Consider the following 17,151-nt stretch of genomic DNA (forward strand, 5'->3'; position numbering starts at 1 on the left):
CCATGCAGTGAAAGGGTTGTAAACGTTTACTGGCTCCAGAGTTTCTGATGGAGGCTGCAGCAGGTGAAGTGTACTTAAAAAGTAACTTAGAAAGGTGTGTCGAGTAGCAGTTTGTCAAAAAAGACGGATCACACAAAGATTTACAGTGTCAGGAAGAGGCACGGGCCATTTTACTGCGAGTGGCTGTGTCATGTATCTAACTTTTTATGTCTGAAGTGAGTGTGTGTATGTATATAAACCCGTGTGCCGGTAAACTTCCGGCTGTGCACGAGTACAGGAGACGGAAAGACAAAGAAAAGTAAGTTTAGCATAGTTGCTGGTGAGAACGTTTCCAAATAAAATGTTATTGTCCTGCACCATAGCGGTGTCCTTGCTTGAGACGGCGGAAATGCGAGGAAGGGGCAGGTTGGCAGGATGTTTGCAGGCCTTGGGACACATTTTAAGGTCTGCCACGTCATAAAGTTGCTGGTGAGGAAGGAATAATAAGACTTTATTGGTGTTAAATTTACTGCATTCGGAGTTGTAATCTTGAACCTAAACATAGGCTTATGGGCTGCATCAGCCTACATACAAATCAGTCACCCGCCATAAACCCGGCACGCTACTTCACAAGGAGGACGCACTCGAGCTCGAGCTCGGGAAATATGCTTGTCTCTAAGCTTCAGCTATATTTCACTTTAATAAATTACCCACCAGGAGTTTCAGTGCACGAGTGCCTGTCTGTCAGTGAAGGCGGGTCACAAATGTGCGATTCAGTGAATTGGGGTCACAAGAAAACGGCAGCTTTACCAAACACTTGTCAAGAGATGTTGTTTTTTTTAAATGTAGGGTCTGTAATTTGTTTTGGAAACACTTTATCTCGTTGAAAACCCTCTTCACTTCCTAAGAGCCATCAATAACGGCAGTGGCTGTAGAACTGTGATAAACAAAATTGTATTTTTATTTTTTGAACCACGTGGAACAATAGGCTGGAGTGGCTGCTCCTGCCTACCTGTGAAGTCTTCACAATGAGCCAGAGAAGCACACAATCCTCAGGCAGAGATAATAGCCACAGGCTGGCAGGTCATGGAAGACTTCCAATGTTTTTTGGGGGCTTTGAGGAGGTCGGATGTCTTTGTTACACTGGTTACAGACTTTTCAAAGCTCCGGATCGTACCCCGCACGTCTGTTTGTCTGCAGAGGTCGGCAAGAGTCTATGGGATGTAACTACCGCCTTCTGCCGATGTCACTCAGGGGTCAAACGTCTCTGCAGTGCTCACAAGACCTCACAAGACCCCAGTGAATATGCTAATTTTGTATTTTTGCGCGCATTAGTCAACCGGTCATGGGGAATAACCCTTAGCCTTATGGTTTGTAGCAATCCTTACATTTTAAAAACTTTAGGCAGTGTTCAGTATTATTTATTCCATCAATAGGAGTAGGAGTTTATTTTTGCAAAGTAAAATATGCAAAATATTAACCACCACTCTCACCGTTATCACTGAGGGCTATTTTCTTTTTCCTCGGTCATTTTCTGGCACGTCCATGACCACAGGGCAGGACGACCACTAGCAATGGAAATAATTAAGTTTCGTTAATTACCTTTTTAGTAGCTTCACCTGGATTTTTAAAAAATCCTGGGGATACTGTAAGAGGTAAATTCAGTGCGATAGAGGCCAAAGAAGACAGTAACCATGGACACCTGTTTGAGATTATTTAAGTAAGTCAGCCAGTACCTACCCATGAAATGAACCAACTACGAACGTACCGTGAATCTCGTCCACCCATGGCTCCAACATGCTTCCTCTTCAGGTGCTCATGCAGCGATGTTGTACTGTATCAGCTGTGCACATTTTGCACCTATCGCTGTTCGTTTTAAGGCGCGCCGTACTTTTGACAACTTGGGTCGTACATTTTTTGTATTGGTTCTCTTCTTTTTACGGCGGTCGACATACAGCTTAATGGCGCTTACTGCCCCACATTAGGGGATAGCAACTGTATGTGTAGTAACGTAGACCCAACTAATTGATTATTAAATTAGTTGCCAGCTATTTTAATAATGGATTAGTTGTTGCAGCCCTAAAGAAATCCCAATCGTTTTTTGTATTTTTTGTGTGCGTGTGATAAATTAAGTCTTTGTCAGGGATTTCTAAAAGCTTGCTTTTCTCTCACTTCTGTGGGGAAGTGGATGCAGGCAGTGCTTCTCCAACTCCTGTCTGAGGTAATGAGGCCTAACATTTGAGAGCTGAAGTGAGATGATGGTGAGGCAGAGGGATGGATTGAGAGGATAAAAGCAAGGGATGTTTGTACAATCCTGGGATTTCTTCCGTACAGCACAGCTCACTGCCTCTCTGCCTACAATTTACTCGTCTACCTCCGTCACCCCTCCTCCCACCTTTTTGGATGCCTACCTGCGTCTTCTCCTATGTGAGGAAAAACTATTAGACTTGTTCTGACACAAACTGTACGTCTCCTCAGCTTTTACTTTTTCTTTTTCCCTCCCTCTATTGCGAGTAAGTTTCAGTATTGAAGACTGTAATGTGAATATTTTTTTGCTTAAATTGCAGCAATGACACTAATTCACAGAAGCCACACATTAGCACATTTTCTCCTCCAGACTCATCCCTACAAGATGTAGCTCATTTTCTCTGCTCGCTTTAGCAGAGGAGGAGAGGTCGACTCAGTTCTGTTCCCCGCTGTTGGGTCAACCGAAAACACAGTCACTTACTAAATCTAAAAAAATATCAGAAAACCGCTTGGGAGAAATGTATGCTTATGAATGCGTCCAGTTATTTTTGGTCTGCGAGTAGAATTAGAATTAGCACTAGTGACTTGGATACTTACATGGACTGTGTATTATTCACTACACGTTAACTCTCGGAAAGAGTAGCTTCTCTTACACTCTTAATAGCATGGCACATTATTTATAATATAAACATTTTGAGATTTTAAATGTGAAAGTTGATGCTTGCTAATGATGCTCGTGTGTTTGTGTGCACGCTTGAGCAGGGAAGGTTTGTGTTTGAGCCGAGGGAGCAGGCAGTATTTCATCAGGCGTGTGGCTCACCCCGAGCCACAGATTAAAACGTTACATCTTCTCCACGGGGCCTCGCTGCCCATTTCTGATCCGCGGCTTTGCAGCCTGACGGAACGCGGGGAGGTGGAAAGACGCACGAGCGCAGCGTTATTAAATGAGACGGTTGATAGATTTTCGTCTTTTATGGAGTTGGTGTGCGGAATTTAATATTAATCTACGTTCTTTTTATTTACTCGGTTTATTCAGTTGTGCGTCCATTTGTTTGTTCATTTCAAACTCCTGTGTTTTTAAAACAAAACAAGAATACCAGGTCTATGATGCTCGTCAGCTGCAGCGGTGTGTTTACTTCTGTGTGGATCGCGTCAGAAGTGATCAGCTGCGATCTTGTTTCTCTCTGATATTAGATAAGAAGGACATCCTGTAGTTTACCTCAGATGTTTATCTCGGTGTCAGGAATGAGTTATGAATCTCGGTGCAGGTTAAAATTGCCTGCATTAAGTGACTGTCTGGCCTGGTTTGAGTGAGGCAGGGATAAGAGTTGGTGTGTGTGTGAGCGCCACAGGATATTGAGTGCACTTAGAAAGGCTGTAAGTCATTCAAAGAGTCATTGTGCTTTTGATTTCAGTTATGAACGTATAGCTTGACTTATTCTTTAAGATGATTACGTTAGTATTTGACCTGTTAAACTTCCTTTCTCAGTTTATAATCATATAGCGTTTTCTTTTTGAGGCATTTTAGTTTGGGTTGGGTGTGCTCGCTCCCGTGGCCCTTTCTTTAAAGCCATTCGAGACATTGTACTGAATGTCTTATACAAATTCTCTGCGTATGACTTCCTTGTAGGCTTTCATGTGAATTATGCCGAGGGAAAAACACAGTTCCAGCCCTCATTATAACCCCCGAACAACCCAAGCAGAAACTCAAATATCTCCCTCTCAGCAATTACTTTAAACACCACCTTGGCTAACAGTAGCCCCCGCTGCTGCGGCTGCTGCTGTTCCTCTCGTGTCCTTTTCATTTCCTTTTTCTGTAAAAAAGCAAAAAACTGTTAACAGACTGAGAGTTATTTATTATTCTTTTAGAGGAAATATACTGTCCAGTTTTATTAAATACTGGCTCTATGGTCTATTCTTCTCTTTATCTGGGTGCTCTTGTAGGCATAGTGTCCCACATGGAATCCCTGTCCTGGTCCACTTCTATAAATACTTTTTTAGATGATCTCACCATCAGTGTCTTCTCCTCTTCTCCTGCTATTGAAGAAGGTTTTATTTTTTTACTGAATATTTGCATACAGAAAACTTCATATATCAGGGTACTGTAATAATCTTCAGGGTTTATATTCTGTGTGTGTGTGTGTGTGTGTGTGTATATGTATGTGTGTATATATATATATATATATATATATATATATATATATATATATACACACACATACATATATACATATGTGTATGTATGTGTGTGTGTGTGTGTGTATATATATATATATACATATATGTGTATGTATATATATATGTATGTATATGTGTATATACATATATATGTGTATGAATGTATGTATATATATATATATATATATATATATATATATATATATATATATATATATATATATATATATACACACACACACACCATACTGTAGCATCCCAGTGAACAAGAAGAGAGTGGAACTAGAATAACATTTAAGATGCAGTGATGAGGTGCATAAAGTTCAGGGTAAAGTAGCGATTTCCATGAATGCGATTTGGTTTTAAAGTTTTAGTGCGTTACACTGAACACTTATGTCTTCCAGGCGGTTGACTCAACAGTTTTTCATGATGCTCGGGTGCAGATTGTCCCGTGGCCTCAATTCACCCTGCTGGGTCATTTTCACTTTTCCTGCCAGAGCGAGTTACGCTGATGTCTCCTGTTCCTGTTCTTGTAAATGGGACAGTAGACCGAAGTGTGCTCACAGGAAATGAATACTGTAGAGTTTGTCGTTTCCTGCATCACTGCAGGAAGCAAATCCATTTATCACGCTTTTGGCTGGTTTTGGTAGTGGGAGCTAATCATCTGAAGAAACATACATTTTTTGTCTGATAGACCAATTATGGACCTTTTCCACTATGGTCCCGGCTCGCCTTACTTCGCCTCGGCACGGTTTAGATTGTGTTTCCACTACAAAATAGTACCAACTCAATGTGGGCGGAGTCACCACTGCACAGCTGCATGCAACTGTGGTGACTTCATTTTACATGCGACGCACACACAGACAAGTGACTTGTAAAGCAGTTGTTGCCAGTGTCACTCCATCATTAGAATTGGTTAATTAAAACTCTTTGTTCAGTACTTCCTCCATGACCGGAGCACAGACTCTGTCTGACAGACCGCACCAGGTACACTGTGTCCCTGATGTCACAGAACAGTACTGTTGCGTTTATGAGTTCCAAGATCCAGTCAAACATCTTATTTCGGGGGGGAAAAAAAAAACTAAAACTAAAACTGTCACAATCGGAGGAGAAAAGAATGCGTTTTTAAACATGTGCACGTGTATTTCAAGCACTTGCGTCGACCATTGGCCGATCTTAGCAGGGAAAATAGAAATGATGATTAGATTACTCGGCTTAAGTGCAAGCTCACACCAACATGTCTGCGTTAACAACTTAAACTTGTATGACTTCTGCAATTGTATTCTTTTCATATCCAGTGTCTTTTTGTCTGTGCATTGTGGCTCACATACGAGAGCATACTCTACTAAACTCTTACAGGGAATAAGAGACAAAAGTAATGATTCTAGAATTAAACTAGGTGTGTTCTTTTAGCAGACGCTGCACATCCCATATCCATAAAAGATTTACAGGGAGTTTAAGTTCAGAACTTACACTGCCTGTAAGTCTTTTTATTCACACACCAGTTATATTCACTTTTAGCAGCAGTAATTCTCTTTTGCATATTTGTTCTGGTCTACATCTTCTTTTTATCTGAGTGTTTATTTTTTAACAGGATTAACATGTAGAAGTTTGACAGTCTCACATTTGCTTTATTCCCACTCTTTCCTTTTTCCCACCACCTCTGCCCCGAGGCTTATCCAATCCCACCTAAACTCAATGAAAGGGGCTCTGAAGATCTATCAGACTCCATTTCTCAGGGCCCCAAAGACACAAATAAGACTTGTTATTCAGTGGGAGCACTTTCCACACAAGTATGTTGTGAATGCAGACTTGGTCCCTGGTTCTTTTGGTGCAAAGGAGCATTGATTGGGTCACTTAATGACGTGCATTTGTGAAGCAGTGATTTTGAGAATGTTTCTGCGATCACTAATGGCGTCGTGCTGTGCTGTGCTGTGCTGTGCTGTGCTGTGCTGGAACAGTATAGTGGAAACACTTTCCAGAGCCATGTCTTGTGGCGTTTTATAACTCTTCCCGCAATCATGCCGTGTTTATTTGTGTGTCTAGGTATTGAATGTCCACGCAGTTCCAGGAATTTGCCTGGGGGCATGCAGGTGGCTGAACCCTTCAGCGACGAGGCCATGCTGTTCACCAAAGAGCTGGTGCTGCAGAGGGAGGTAAGAACTATAACAGGACACTCTGGCCCTCCGTTTTTTATTGTTTTCGCTCATTGTTTCACTGCTGCAGAACTCTTGGGTGCGAGTTTCCAGCACAAAACCCAGGCTGGCAACTCGCACTGCTTTCTTTTTTTTTCTCTGCTACTTTGGCACCGACTTTGCTGCATACGACTTTCACACAGTTCAGGTTGAGCTTGATTTGTATGTAAAAATCACACGGAAATCAATTATACATGGAATACAACTTGCTGATGATCACGGCAGCCATTTACACAGCATGCAGTCTCCCTGTGTTTTTGTGTGGCTGCTACATCGTGAAGATGCACTGATTATTCTCACGTTTGCTCTCAACATTTGATGCGTATATACAGTACATATGTATATATATGCACTTAAACACAAGTAAATACATAATTAAAAAGATGGTGTTTTACATAGATTATAGTTTTTTCTTCAAGACGTTTGTTTCTGAGACTTTTCTGCACATAGATCTACGCAAATATACAAAACACACATTTTCTTTGAACAAATGATCTTAAGACCCGACGTTTGGCAGGAAATCCACTCGACATCTGACAGAATTAATGCGGCACTTTGAAATATTTCCCCCCCAAAAATCCGGACAAAAGTGGACACAGTCATAAAGACTGTACTTGCGTGTGTGCGTGCGTGTGTGCACGTGTCATGTATAAAAACCTGCCTGCCTGCTCCCAGTTTGTGGGAAGCTCACCTGATAGCAGATCGGTGCACTTGGGCTTTAGCAAACTCCATCCACAGTCTGCCTGTTCATTCACATGCTAATAGGTTTTCATAAGAAGCAGTGAATGGACCAAAGCCATGATGGAACCAGCTATAATCCTGCCACCACTTATCCAGGCCACACACTCCTTCTGTCTCCACCCCACCCCTCTACTTCCCCCTCTTCTCATCCTTTTTAAAGGACCTTTTCCTGTGCAGGGTGGCTGACTTCACTGTCCTCTGGTGTTTAATTGTCATGGAAATGTAGCCTTGGCCTGAGATGGAGGTGAGCTAGTGTAAAAGCCAGTGTAGAGTCCACGTGTGTGTGTGTGTGTGTGTGTGTGTGTGTGTGAAGGCCAGTAATAGACTCCATTCAGACCTTGTATCGACATCCGTCCTCCGTGTTTGCGACAATCGGAATTGAAAATCAAAAAAGAAGTCATGTAGTGAATGCTCCCTGACTCGGTGCAGATTTGTGTTAGTGTATGCACATCGATGAAACATCCATAAAAGTTCACAACACACATGGTCCTCGGGCGTTTTCTCTACTCGGATCAAATTAAGGATTCGTTATCACGCCTGTAAACCTCCTCTGTCCACACACATGAACCGATGCACACACTCACACGATACACATTTTCTCCCTTGCCAGTCACTCGTGTTGTCAGCAAGTTTTTTCGCAGGTAGAGTTGCTCGTTAACGGGCAGGACCGAGCCATATAATGAGTCCTGAGCCCAGTGCGGGGGCTGCCTGGCTGCACTGACCCACTGTTATTGGCTAATATGAACATGCCCTCAAAGTGACACATTTTCAGTGAACATCCACAGTGGAGCAAGCGCACGAATGTGCTGTTGATTGTTAAAAACAAACAAAAAAAGCAGGTAAATCATGAAATAAGTTTGGTTATCTCTGTGAAGTTGATAAATGGCAAAGAAAAAGATAATAGCAGCACACGTACACCGAGCTCGAAACGTGTCTATTAATAGTCTGATGTTACACAGTGCCTGGCAGTGAAATGCAATGGAGTCGCATGGGAAGAAACTGGAGCAAAGAGGTGATGGGAGGAAGTACAGGAGCTTTAACAAGAGGCAAGTCGTTGGCAGGCAGCAGAATTAAAGACTGGTGTATGATCGACAGGTAGAAGTGGATTCTGCCCTCGATCCACTCTCCTCTCTGTCACTCCCGGTCCCTGTAGAACATGACAAGTTCGTCTGAACGGGTTATCGAGGTGTGCGACAAACAAACATGAATATGGATCGTTGGATTTCATTAGCACAACATTCTGCCGTGGATGTGCGTCTGAATGGCCTTTGATTGCCGGAGCTTTTTTAAGACGTTTCAGAGACGGCCTCGTGTGAATAACGTTTGATTTGAGTTTTGGTTGCGTATTTATTTGCATTCATCAAATATTTCTCTTCCTCGCGATACTCGACGATCGTCTTGAGCATTTCGAGGGCTTTCGCTGATGTGATGACGTGTCGAATCAGCGGTCTATGTGCTCTCTTCCCTCATCACCACGTTTCCACATTTCACTACTCTGTAATTAGCTGTATTCCTCTTCCTTCTCTGCTTCGAAATTTAGTTTGAGAGCCGTCGTCTTTTCATGCTTTTGTGTCATTATTGTGGTCTTTTAACTACTAAAGCCTTTTCTCTTTTTGTCCCTCACTCTTATCGCCTCCAACAGTGTCCAGTTGTAAATCTCTGACTGACATCTGCTCTCGGCTTTCTCCTTCCTCCTGCCACCTCAACTCATATCCCCTCCTTCCTCACTTTCTCTCTCTCCAAACTGCCACAGAGCCATGTCTTAATTTCTCCTGATGCAGATGCGCATAATTAATGTGGCATCCAGTTTGGGGAGCGGCCCTTGTCCCTGTCTCCTTTATTTAAATCCTGCCTCTACCTTCTCTCCCTCCCTCCGCGTCTCTATGGTGATTCTGTCGCTTTTTGAACCTTTCTTTTTCCTCCACGACTCGGGAAATCACTTTGTGTTTATCTGCTCAGTCTGTCTGTCTGTCTGTCTGCATCACCCTGGCCCTTTGCGCCGCTCTCTGTGTAGCGTTAATCTCTGACAGACACTGCTCCCGTTCACAGTGTGGAACCAAAAATGGCAGCATAGAAATCTGAGGGAAAGAAGAAAACACATTGGTAAACACTACTCCCCAGACACCCCAAACCCCCCACACACACACACACACACACACACACACACACACTCTTTTTGATGTCTTTCATTTAATTTCTCTCACCACCCACCTTCCATTGACAAAAGCATCCATTCACTCTGTTTCAGTCACTGAGCTGTTGTGTTGATTTTCTCTACGGTTTTTAGCTGTGACAAACATAAAGGCACGGTTTATCCAGGAGAGTGAGCCGAGCACAGGATTTTATATATATATATTTTTTTTTTACTGCAGTGACGTGTTTATCTAGGATGAGTCAGTCAGACATGGGACTCGATGATTAGCACTGTGTTGTTACTAATGATGTAAGTCAGTGAAACAATGTTTGAACTATCTCCGGCTCTTAATTAAAGCACATTTGATGAACGAGGAATCGATCTAAGCGGAGGCGGACACCTGAAGACGCCGGCGCTGGTTGAAAAGGTGGTGGTGTGATGAAATGGTAATGAAACGATCAGCTGTAGAGGTTCTTTTTTTTTTTTTTGTGATACAAGATCGACCTCTGATGGAAACAACCACTGTTAAGATTTCCAGCTATGTAATTGATCCTCATGCAGCAGGTAGGGCAAGGAAGAGAAAGGAAAACGGGGGGAAGCAGAAATTGAGTGTTGTTGATCGAGCAGGGGCGAAAGCAGGGCTAAGTGCATAGTAATATGCGGAGTACTGCGCCACCTACGTACTGTCAGACTCATTGACCTCGTTCAGTCTGGGTGGTCTCTCTCTTGTCTACTGTACTGTAGCTGCAGCAGCCTACTCATAACAATTACTCTACATCTTGTACATACAAGTGCTCATGGTTGATACTTGCTATATTTGGTTTTTTACATCCGTCCTGTCTGTTTTGTTGTATTGAATTTCGTAACATCATAACAAGTACAAGCTGTCAGAGCTTCCTGGTGTTGGCACGGGAGACGATGTTTGAGTTTATTTCAGCGAATTATAAATTGGTTTAGACTTGATTTTTGGAAAAAAGAGACAGTATATTTGATTTCATCGCAATATCTAATTTTTGTTGCAGTTCAAGAGACATTTTTTTTTATCTAGAAATTGCAGATAACATGAAAACACAAAAAATCTATAATAAACAAGCATGACGCAGCTTTTTTTTTCCCCCAATGTCCCAACTATACACACACACACACACACTCACAGACACTTACCTCAGTCTCTGCAGTGTCTCTTCAAGGCATGACATGTGTTATGTGCGCTGCTGCCCCCCAGCGCACGGTGTCCTAAACGTGGCCGAGCCCTGCTCACCATGGGTCCCTCGCACCCACATACCCCACCTTGTAACATGAACACTGTGTGTGTGTGTGTGTGTACAGGCTCGCACCCACCCAGCTGTCATGGGTGGGTGTTGGCAGAGTGTGCACTCAGACCTGTAGGGGGTTGTGTTGTGAAGCGGTGATGAGTCACGGTGCCAGCGAGGCATCACAGATGCCCTGATAGCGTCTCCCTCTACACACGTCTCGGCTTTAATAACTCTGCTTTCGGAGTGTTTTTAATTAAATGCTAATTAATCCTACCCACATTTTGAGTTAATTATCGATTTATTCATTTTTTTTGTTTTTGCTGGTTTTTAGCATATGGTCAATCATTTTCTTACAGTGTCTCTCCTCTGTAAGTAGAAATAGGGATGCTGTTGCCGGTGGATTAACAGTTACATTCAGTTTTTCTTTTCTGCTGTCGGTGAAGCATTAATTGAACGTTCCCCACACGTGCACACAATGCATCCTTCATGAATTTGAGCCTCTTTTGCACGTCTTATTCCGGGCCCCCAGGACAGCATCGAATTCCCCCACAGCTTCCACACTCTCGCATTGATTTCCAATCACGTTTAAATAATTTTGGCACGAGGCTGATTACACAAGTCTTGCATCTCACACCCTTTGACCGCGTCTCTTTCTCCCTCGCTCTCTCTCTCACACACACACTCATGTTCTGTTATTTTTATCGGCCTGTTTTGCCAAAACGCATTTGTAAGCCTTTGTTTTCCTTCTTTTTTTTTTTATTATTTACTTCCACAAATATATTTTATCCTGTGGCAGACTCTGCTCAATGTGCATGTGTGAGAGATGGGATGGCGGTTAGTACACATGATGAATAATGCATGGTGTGGTTTCCTGGTCAGGCAGACGGTGGGGACATTGAACTGCCCCCCGGGTCCTTTTTTTTTCTTTCTCCCCCACCACCACCACCACCACCACATACTGTAGTTAAACAAACCATGGATGCAGAAGACAGTCCCATATCTATTACTGCTGCTTTATAGCCATGATCTGTCCCCCGTCCGTTCATTCATGACCACTTTAAACTATAGCCATGTCTGTAGTATTTTATGCCTTTCACTATCACAGGAGAATTATTTTCTCTGCTAATCTTGCGACTCACACCTAAGTCTGTTTTAGTGTTTCACTGGTATGACCCAGATAGATTCAACACAGTTGTAAGGAAACCTGGAAGACATCTAGAACAAAAATATTGATTGATTTGGCAGTTATTTAATGACAGTAAATATTCACTATATATTGTAACCCAAATTAATCTGTAATGGTCTGACATTCATCGTCATATATCGACCGCTCTGAGAGTCTTATTCCTGAAAGGCGCCGCAACCAAAGGTTTTTATTAATCTATTGGTTATTTTGTCAATTACTCGTTGAGGTGGTATGTCCATAATACATCAGAAAGTGACCCTCAAAATTCCCACGAGGATATTCAGTTCACTGTCAGAGGAGCAAAGAAAACACAAACCAATTCAAGACAAGCCTGATTTGATTGGCATTAGTTTATTATTTATCAATGTTTTGTTTCATCGCCAAACCTTTTTGATGACCCCTATTTGATATACAATGGTATAATCCATTACTTCTATTTTAAGTCACAGAGCCGTAGCCGAGCAGTAGCTGTCTCCAAAATGGCTGAAATAGAGCAGTAATGACAAGATAACTACCAGTTCACAATTAAATAGAGATTACCTTTGTCATTTCAAATTTGACCTTGAAACAATCTTAAGCATGATGCTATTAAACGGTAGATTGTGCCGAGTACAGACCATAAATTCTGACGTCTGTTACGTTGGACTAATTGGTGTCACAGGCAGAGTTCGGCTTCTTTCTTTTTTTTAAACCGTTATCAGGCTTTTTGTGTGTTGGCGTCACAGTCTGGTTGCTCTGTTCCTTGAATGTCTTGAATTGTACGCCTGAAGGTGAACACAGTGACCCACATAAACACCCTCGCACCATCGCAGCGATGGAGAGATAGACGGGCCTGAATGGAGATAGCTGCTCGCCCGCTTTATTGCCCCCCGACTCGTTTTAGTAAGGCGACCTTCTGCTTAACGTGCAGTGAAGTGCGACAGTGTGTGTGTGTGTGATGTAAATGCAACTTCACCGTTCCCCCTGATAAGCACACACTGTGCAGGCAGTGCAAAGACGCAGACATGCGACGCTCGGGGACAAGCTGAATCCTCTTAGCCTTTGCGGCTACATGAAGGGCACTGCAGCACTCTTACACATCAATGAGGGCAATAGTGTGCTGCTCTCATGCACTGGCACAGTGACACTACACTGCCTCACTTTATATCGCTCACTCTATTCATTTTATTTCTCAAAAAAAACCCACTTATTTTGAAATTCTGTGAATGATCATAAATATTGTTATTTTGTTATCTTTTTCCCCTCAAAAACTGACTCCCTACTGACCAAACTAGACACTCAGTGGCCCCTGGGTCACTTGTGGTCGAGACCCCTGGTTGTATAACTTACAATTTGTAATAATTCTGCTCAAATATATCCAATGATGTTGTTGAAAAGTGCCCTTACATTAGCCAAAAGTTTCCAACTCTCTTTAAATCCATAGAAATCCATATTTCTCTTCAAAGTAATGGACAGTTTCACTTTAGTCATCCCCCCCTTAAAGTACAAAGGCACCAGGGAACCAAACTAAAAAATAAAAGACAACAATTCCCATGATCCCACGCTGTTTCCCCAACATCAGCATACAAGGTGTTTTATAATTGTTTTGATTGAGAGTGGCAGAAATTGCATACTGTGCATTAAATTTGCTGTTGGAAAGAGAGAGAGGGCAAAATGGATGCCGCTCATTAGCGTGAGTGTCTAAATCATTATTCAGCCCAAAGCTACTACATTTAAGATGTTTTGTATGTGATTGAAGCAGCAAGGGGCAAAAAAAAGGCTTGTATTATCTTCACTGTGTTGTTGTTTGTTTCCGTCTCGCTTAAAAAGAAAAACCGCCAAACTACATATTGAATTTTGCTCTGTGTGAGAATACTGCAGGCACACAGCCAGGATAGCCAGTTGTTGTATCAACAGATGCACCATTACCTGCCTTATTGTTCACCTCCTACTTCTTTTATGTTGGCGCTTTCTTTTCTCTCTACAAGTCTATTTAAAATAAGAATAATAAAAAGACATTACTCTCTGTACTTTCTCAGTTTCTTTTCTTTACTTCAACAATGACCAACATGTGATTGAGAGATGAGTGCAAAATGTTATCAAAAACACACAAAGGACAACGAAATAATGTTTTTAGAACAGCATTCCTGAAAGAGGCCATTCTACTGGGACACACTCTGTAGCTCAGTAGTTGCCTGATATGACCCTCTATTTTTAAATCACCAAGGTTGTTGCAGCAATGCCCTGGTTTGAGAGGATGAATTCAACTTTGCTTATTAATTTTTCTGAGTTATAGGCGTGTGAGCCTCTGAGGTAAAAAGAGGAAAATCAATGGGAAAATTGGTGTCTTTCAGTCAGAGAAGAATTTCAAACTTGCACTATAAAGAAATCCATATTGTTCGGTCATTTCAGGGTCCAAAACACTCACACAGCTTCAGTTGTTACTGGTGTTTTTATTCTCCAGGTAAAGTGGTGTTCATCCTCTTTGGAACAGCTGGTTCTCATCCTCATCTCTTGTTCTGACCCATGAGGCAACTTCATTTTTACTGCGTCTTTCTTAATTTGCCATTAATGTTGTCTTCTCCCCCCGTTCTCCTCACTTGGCTGGCGTTTTATGTTCACTAAATTAATGTTGGACAGAATTGGAAGTGTATGTGTGATGTTGTGGTCATCTTCCATTACCTTGACTCATGACTTGCTGCGTCTTTCGGGTTCTACTTTACAATCTTTTACTTTCCAGTAGGTAGCTGCTTGTCATCAACAAATCGTTCTTGTCCACCTTTTTGCCATTTTGTTTAAAAACACAGTAAAATAGAAGCTGACATTCAGCATTAAAACAGTGCTGATTGAGTCGTCACTCTTGCAGTCTGACCTAGATTACGCAGGGGACTAGAAATGCACAATAAATGGTCTTTGTCCTTCACCATGTGTTAGTTGAATATCTGATGGCCCCGCCTGAGGATATGACTTCAGGCCTCCATGCGTTATTGACGCTCGGATTGATCCTCTGCTGCTGATGACGCCGACACGACAGCGTGACATATCGACAGTTGTGACAGATAAATACTTTGTTGTCCCCAGCATGCATGCATCAAATACGTCGATAGATTAGACAGAGTAAAACGCTGTATTGATGCAGTTTCCATTGCCTCGCATTCAGCATATCAGTGTTGGGCTCATGGAGAGGAAATGATGTCCAACATCTAGCGAGGGGGTTGATGTGTGTGTACACTTCTTCTTTATCTGGCTTTGAGGACACATTTTAGTTCAGATTCATTGACATGAGGGCATGCCCTCCTCCACTGGCTGATTACTTAAGAATTACTCAACACATTTTTGTTCTTGTGAACTTGATAAATGCTGCTGGCTGTGCTAAAACTGAAGATTATTTACTTTTCAGGTGTTTATTTGACAGAGTTTATTTTTTTAATGACCTGTTTCAGATATTAAATATTTAGTGTTTGTATAAAATACACAGCTCCACTGAATTGCAGACACAATGTAGTTTGTTGACTTTCAATGGGCATGGATTTTAGATTTTCTTTTTAAATTTAGAGTTGATCAGTTAATGTGACTCCAAAACTCAGCGATCACACTGATAAAAACATCTTTCTAATCCAATAACTACTTAATTTGTGGCACATCTATCACCACAAGGTGGCAGCAGCAGCAATCATTTATGTGTTTGCTAAAGTAATGAAATTTACCAGGGTCTTTGAATGCATTCAGGTAGCTAATCTCTTTCTTGAAATGCCCATCTCTTGTAGTGACGCATCTTGCAGTGAGTGTTATTTTATCAGTGTATACTTAAAATTTTGTCACATGGAGGTTAAATAAACCCAAAAAAATCGCCATCATGAAATTCATGCTTCCCTGATTTCCAAAGATCTGCACCTGCCATGGAGAACCACAACTTCAAAGGGCTTTTCAGGAGTTAAGATAACCGGGTTTAGATTAGGGTTAGGCATTTAGTTGAAATGGCTCAGATTAGGTAAAGGGGCTAAGGAATGCGTTATGTTGATGAACGTCCTCGTAACTGCAGAGAGACAAATGTGTGTCGTCAAGTGCACTGCGGATACCAGCCCTTCAGTCGTGCTAATGGTTCCCTTGACAACATGGCAATTGCTACATATCAATGTTGTCTTGGCTGTGGGATTAAACGGACACACACACACACACACACACACACACTCAGAAGCCAGCTGTCAAAAACAGCCAGTCATTCTTTGCACCTTCTCTCCCACTCTCCCCGTCTCTGCGTTTTTTCTAAGATGGCATACTTTACATATTATAACACACACGGCTACACCGTCTTCACCTCTTCCCTTTTGCCTGTGTGGCTCCGTGTTTCATGTCACTCCTCCATCACTCGCTCGCTCATTGACTTGTCAACATCTTTCCCCCTGCTGAGTGGAGGGCGCACGTATTTAGACACCCCATCTCCCCTTGTCTTGTACTTTTTCTTTTCCTGTCACCTTTTACCTCTGCGTTCACAAGACTGTCCTTTTGTCGCGGATTGGTGCACGAGTGTGCACGCGCACCTCCTTTCAGGAGGAATGCGGCTTCAAAGATCTGAATAAGTAAGCACCAAATAAAATCCCAAAGAAGTGGAGAGATATGAAGGGATAATTCTTTGCCAGCTTACCCCAGCATAACATCCTCACGCCTGCCCTGCACCCTTATCCCCATCTCAGCATCTCCTTCTGTCTGCCCCGTCTCTCATTCCATTTCTTTATATCCCTCGCCAACAAGAGAGAGGCTATCGCAGCGGCTGTGTCAGCGATCGGCATCTCTTTATACTGCTCTCCTTCTTTTTCTGTGTTTTCCCAGCGGAGAGTTGGGGGGACATAAAGGGAAGAACAAGCCTGGCAAAAATCTTTTCAGAAAACCAACAGGGATTGGGCTCTCAGCTTTGAATTCAGAAAGATAAAGCTAATGGCAGAAGTGGGCGACATTCTGTGCGCTGTGTGTGTGTGTGTGTGTGTGTGTGAGCTTTGCTTCAGTTGAGACCAGCAGCTATAGAAACATCGTTTCTTTAAACCTCTGAATCTGTGTGAAAGTGCAGAGGAACAGGCACTGCAGTTTCTAAATATGCTCCTGTTGCCAGCTGTGTTTACTTTGGTTATGAGTGCGTTAAGTTGAGCTGATGAGGTGATCAGTATTTCTGAGGCTTACAGTCGATTTCATTACACGTGAATTGTCGGTCTTTCTGTTTTTAAGGCACTGCCTTGTAATGTATTTGCGAGATAAAGAAAC

The 17,151-nt window shown here is 42.3% G+C and overlaps 1 protein-coding gene across 2 annotated transcripts in view; it reads left to right on the forward strand.

The window, feature by feature from the left end:
• The window catches only part of snd1 (staphylococcal nuclease and tudor domain containing 1), a 166,751-nt gene that overhangs the window by 48,644 nt on the left and 100,956 nt on the right, over positions 1–17,151 (forward strand). For both annotated transcript variants that reach the window (XM_044022843.1, XM_044022842.1), the window contains exon 16: positions 6,451–6,560. In XM_044022843.1, the coding sequence (XP_043878778.1) occupies positions 6,451–6,560 (110 nt within the window). The remainder of the gene's footprint in view (positions 1–6,450; positions 6,561–17,151) is intronic.

This window comes from Solea senegalensis, linkage group LG3 (assembly GCF_019176455.1).
Source record: "Solea senegalensis isolate Sse05_10M linkage group LG3, IFAPA_SoseM_1, whole genome shotgun sequence".
Lineage (NCBI taxonomy): Eukaryota > Metazoa > Chordata > Actinopteri > Pleuronectiformes > Soleidae > Solea > Solea senegalensis.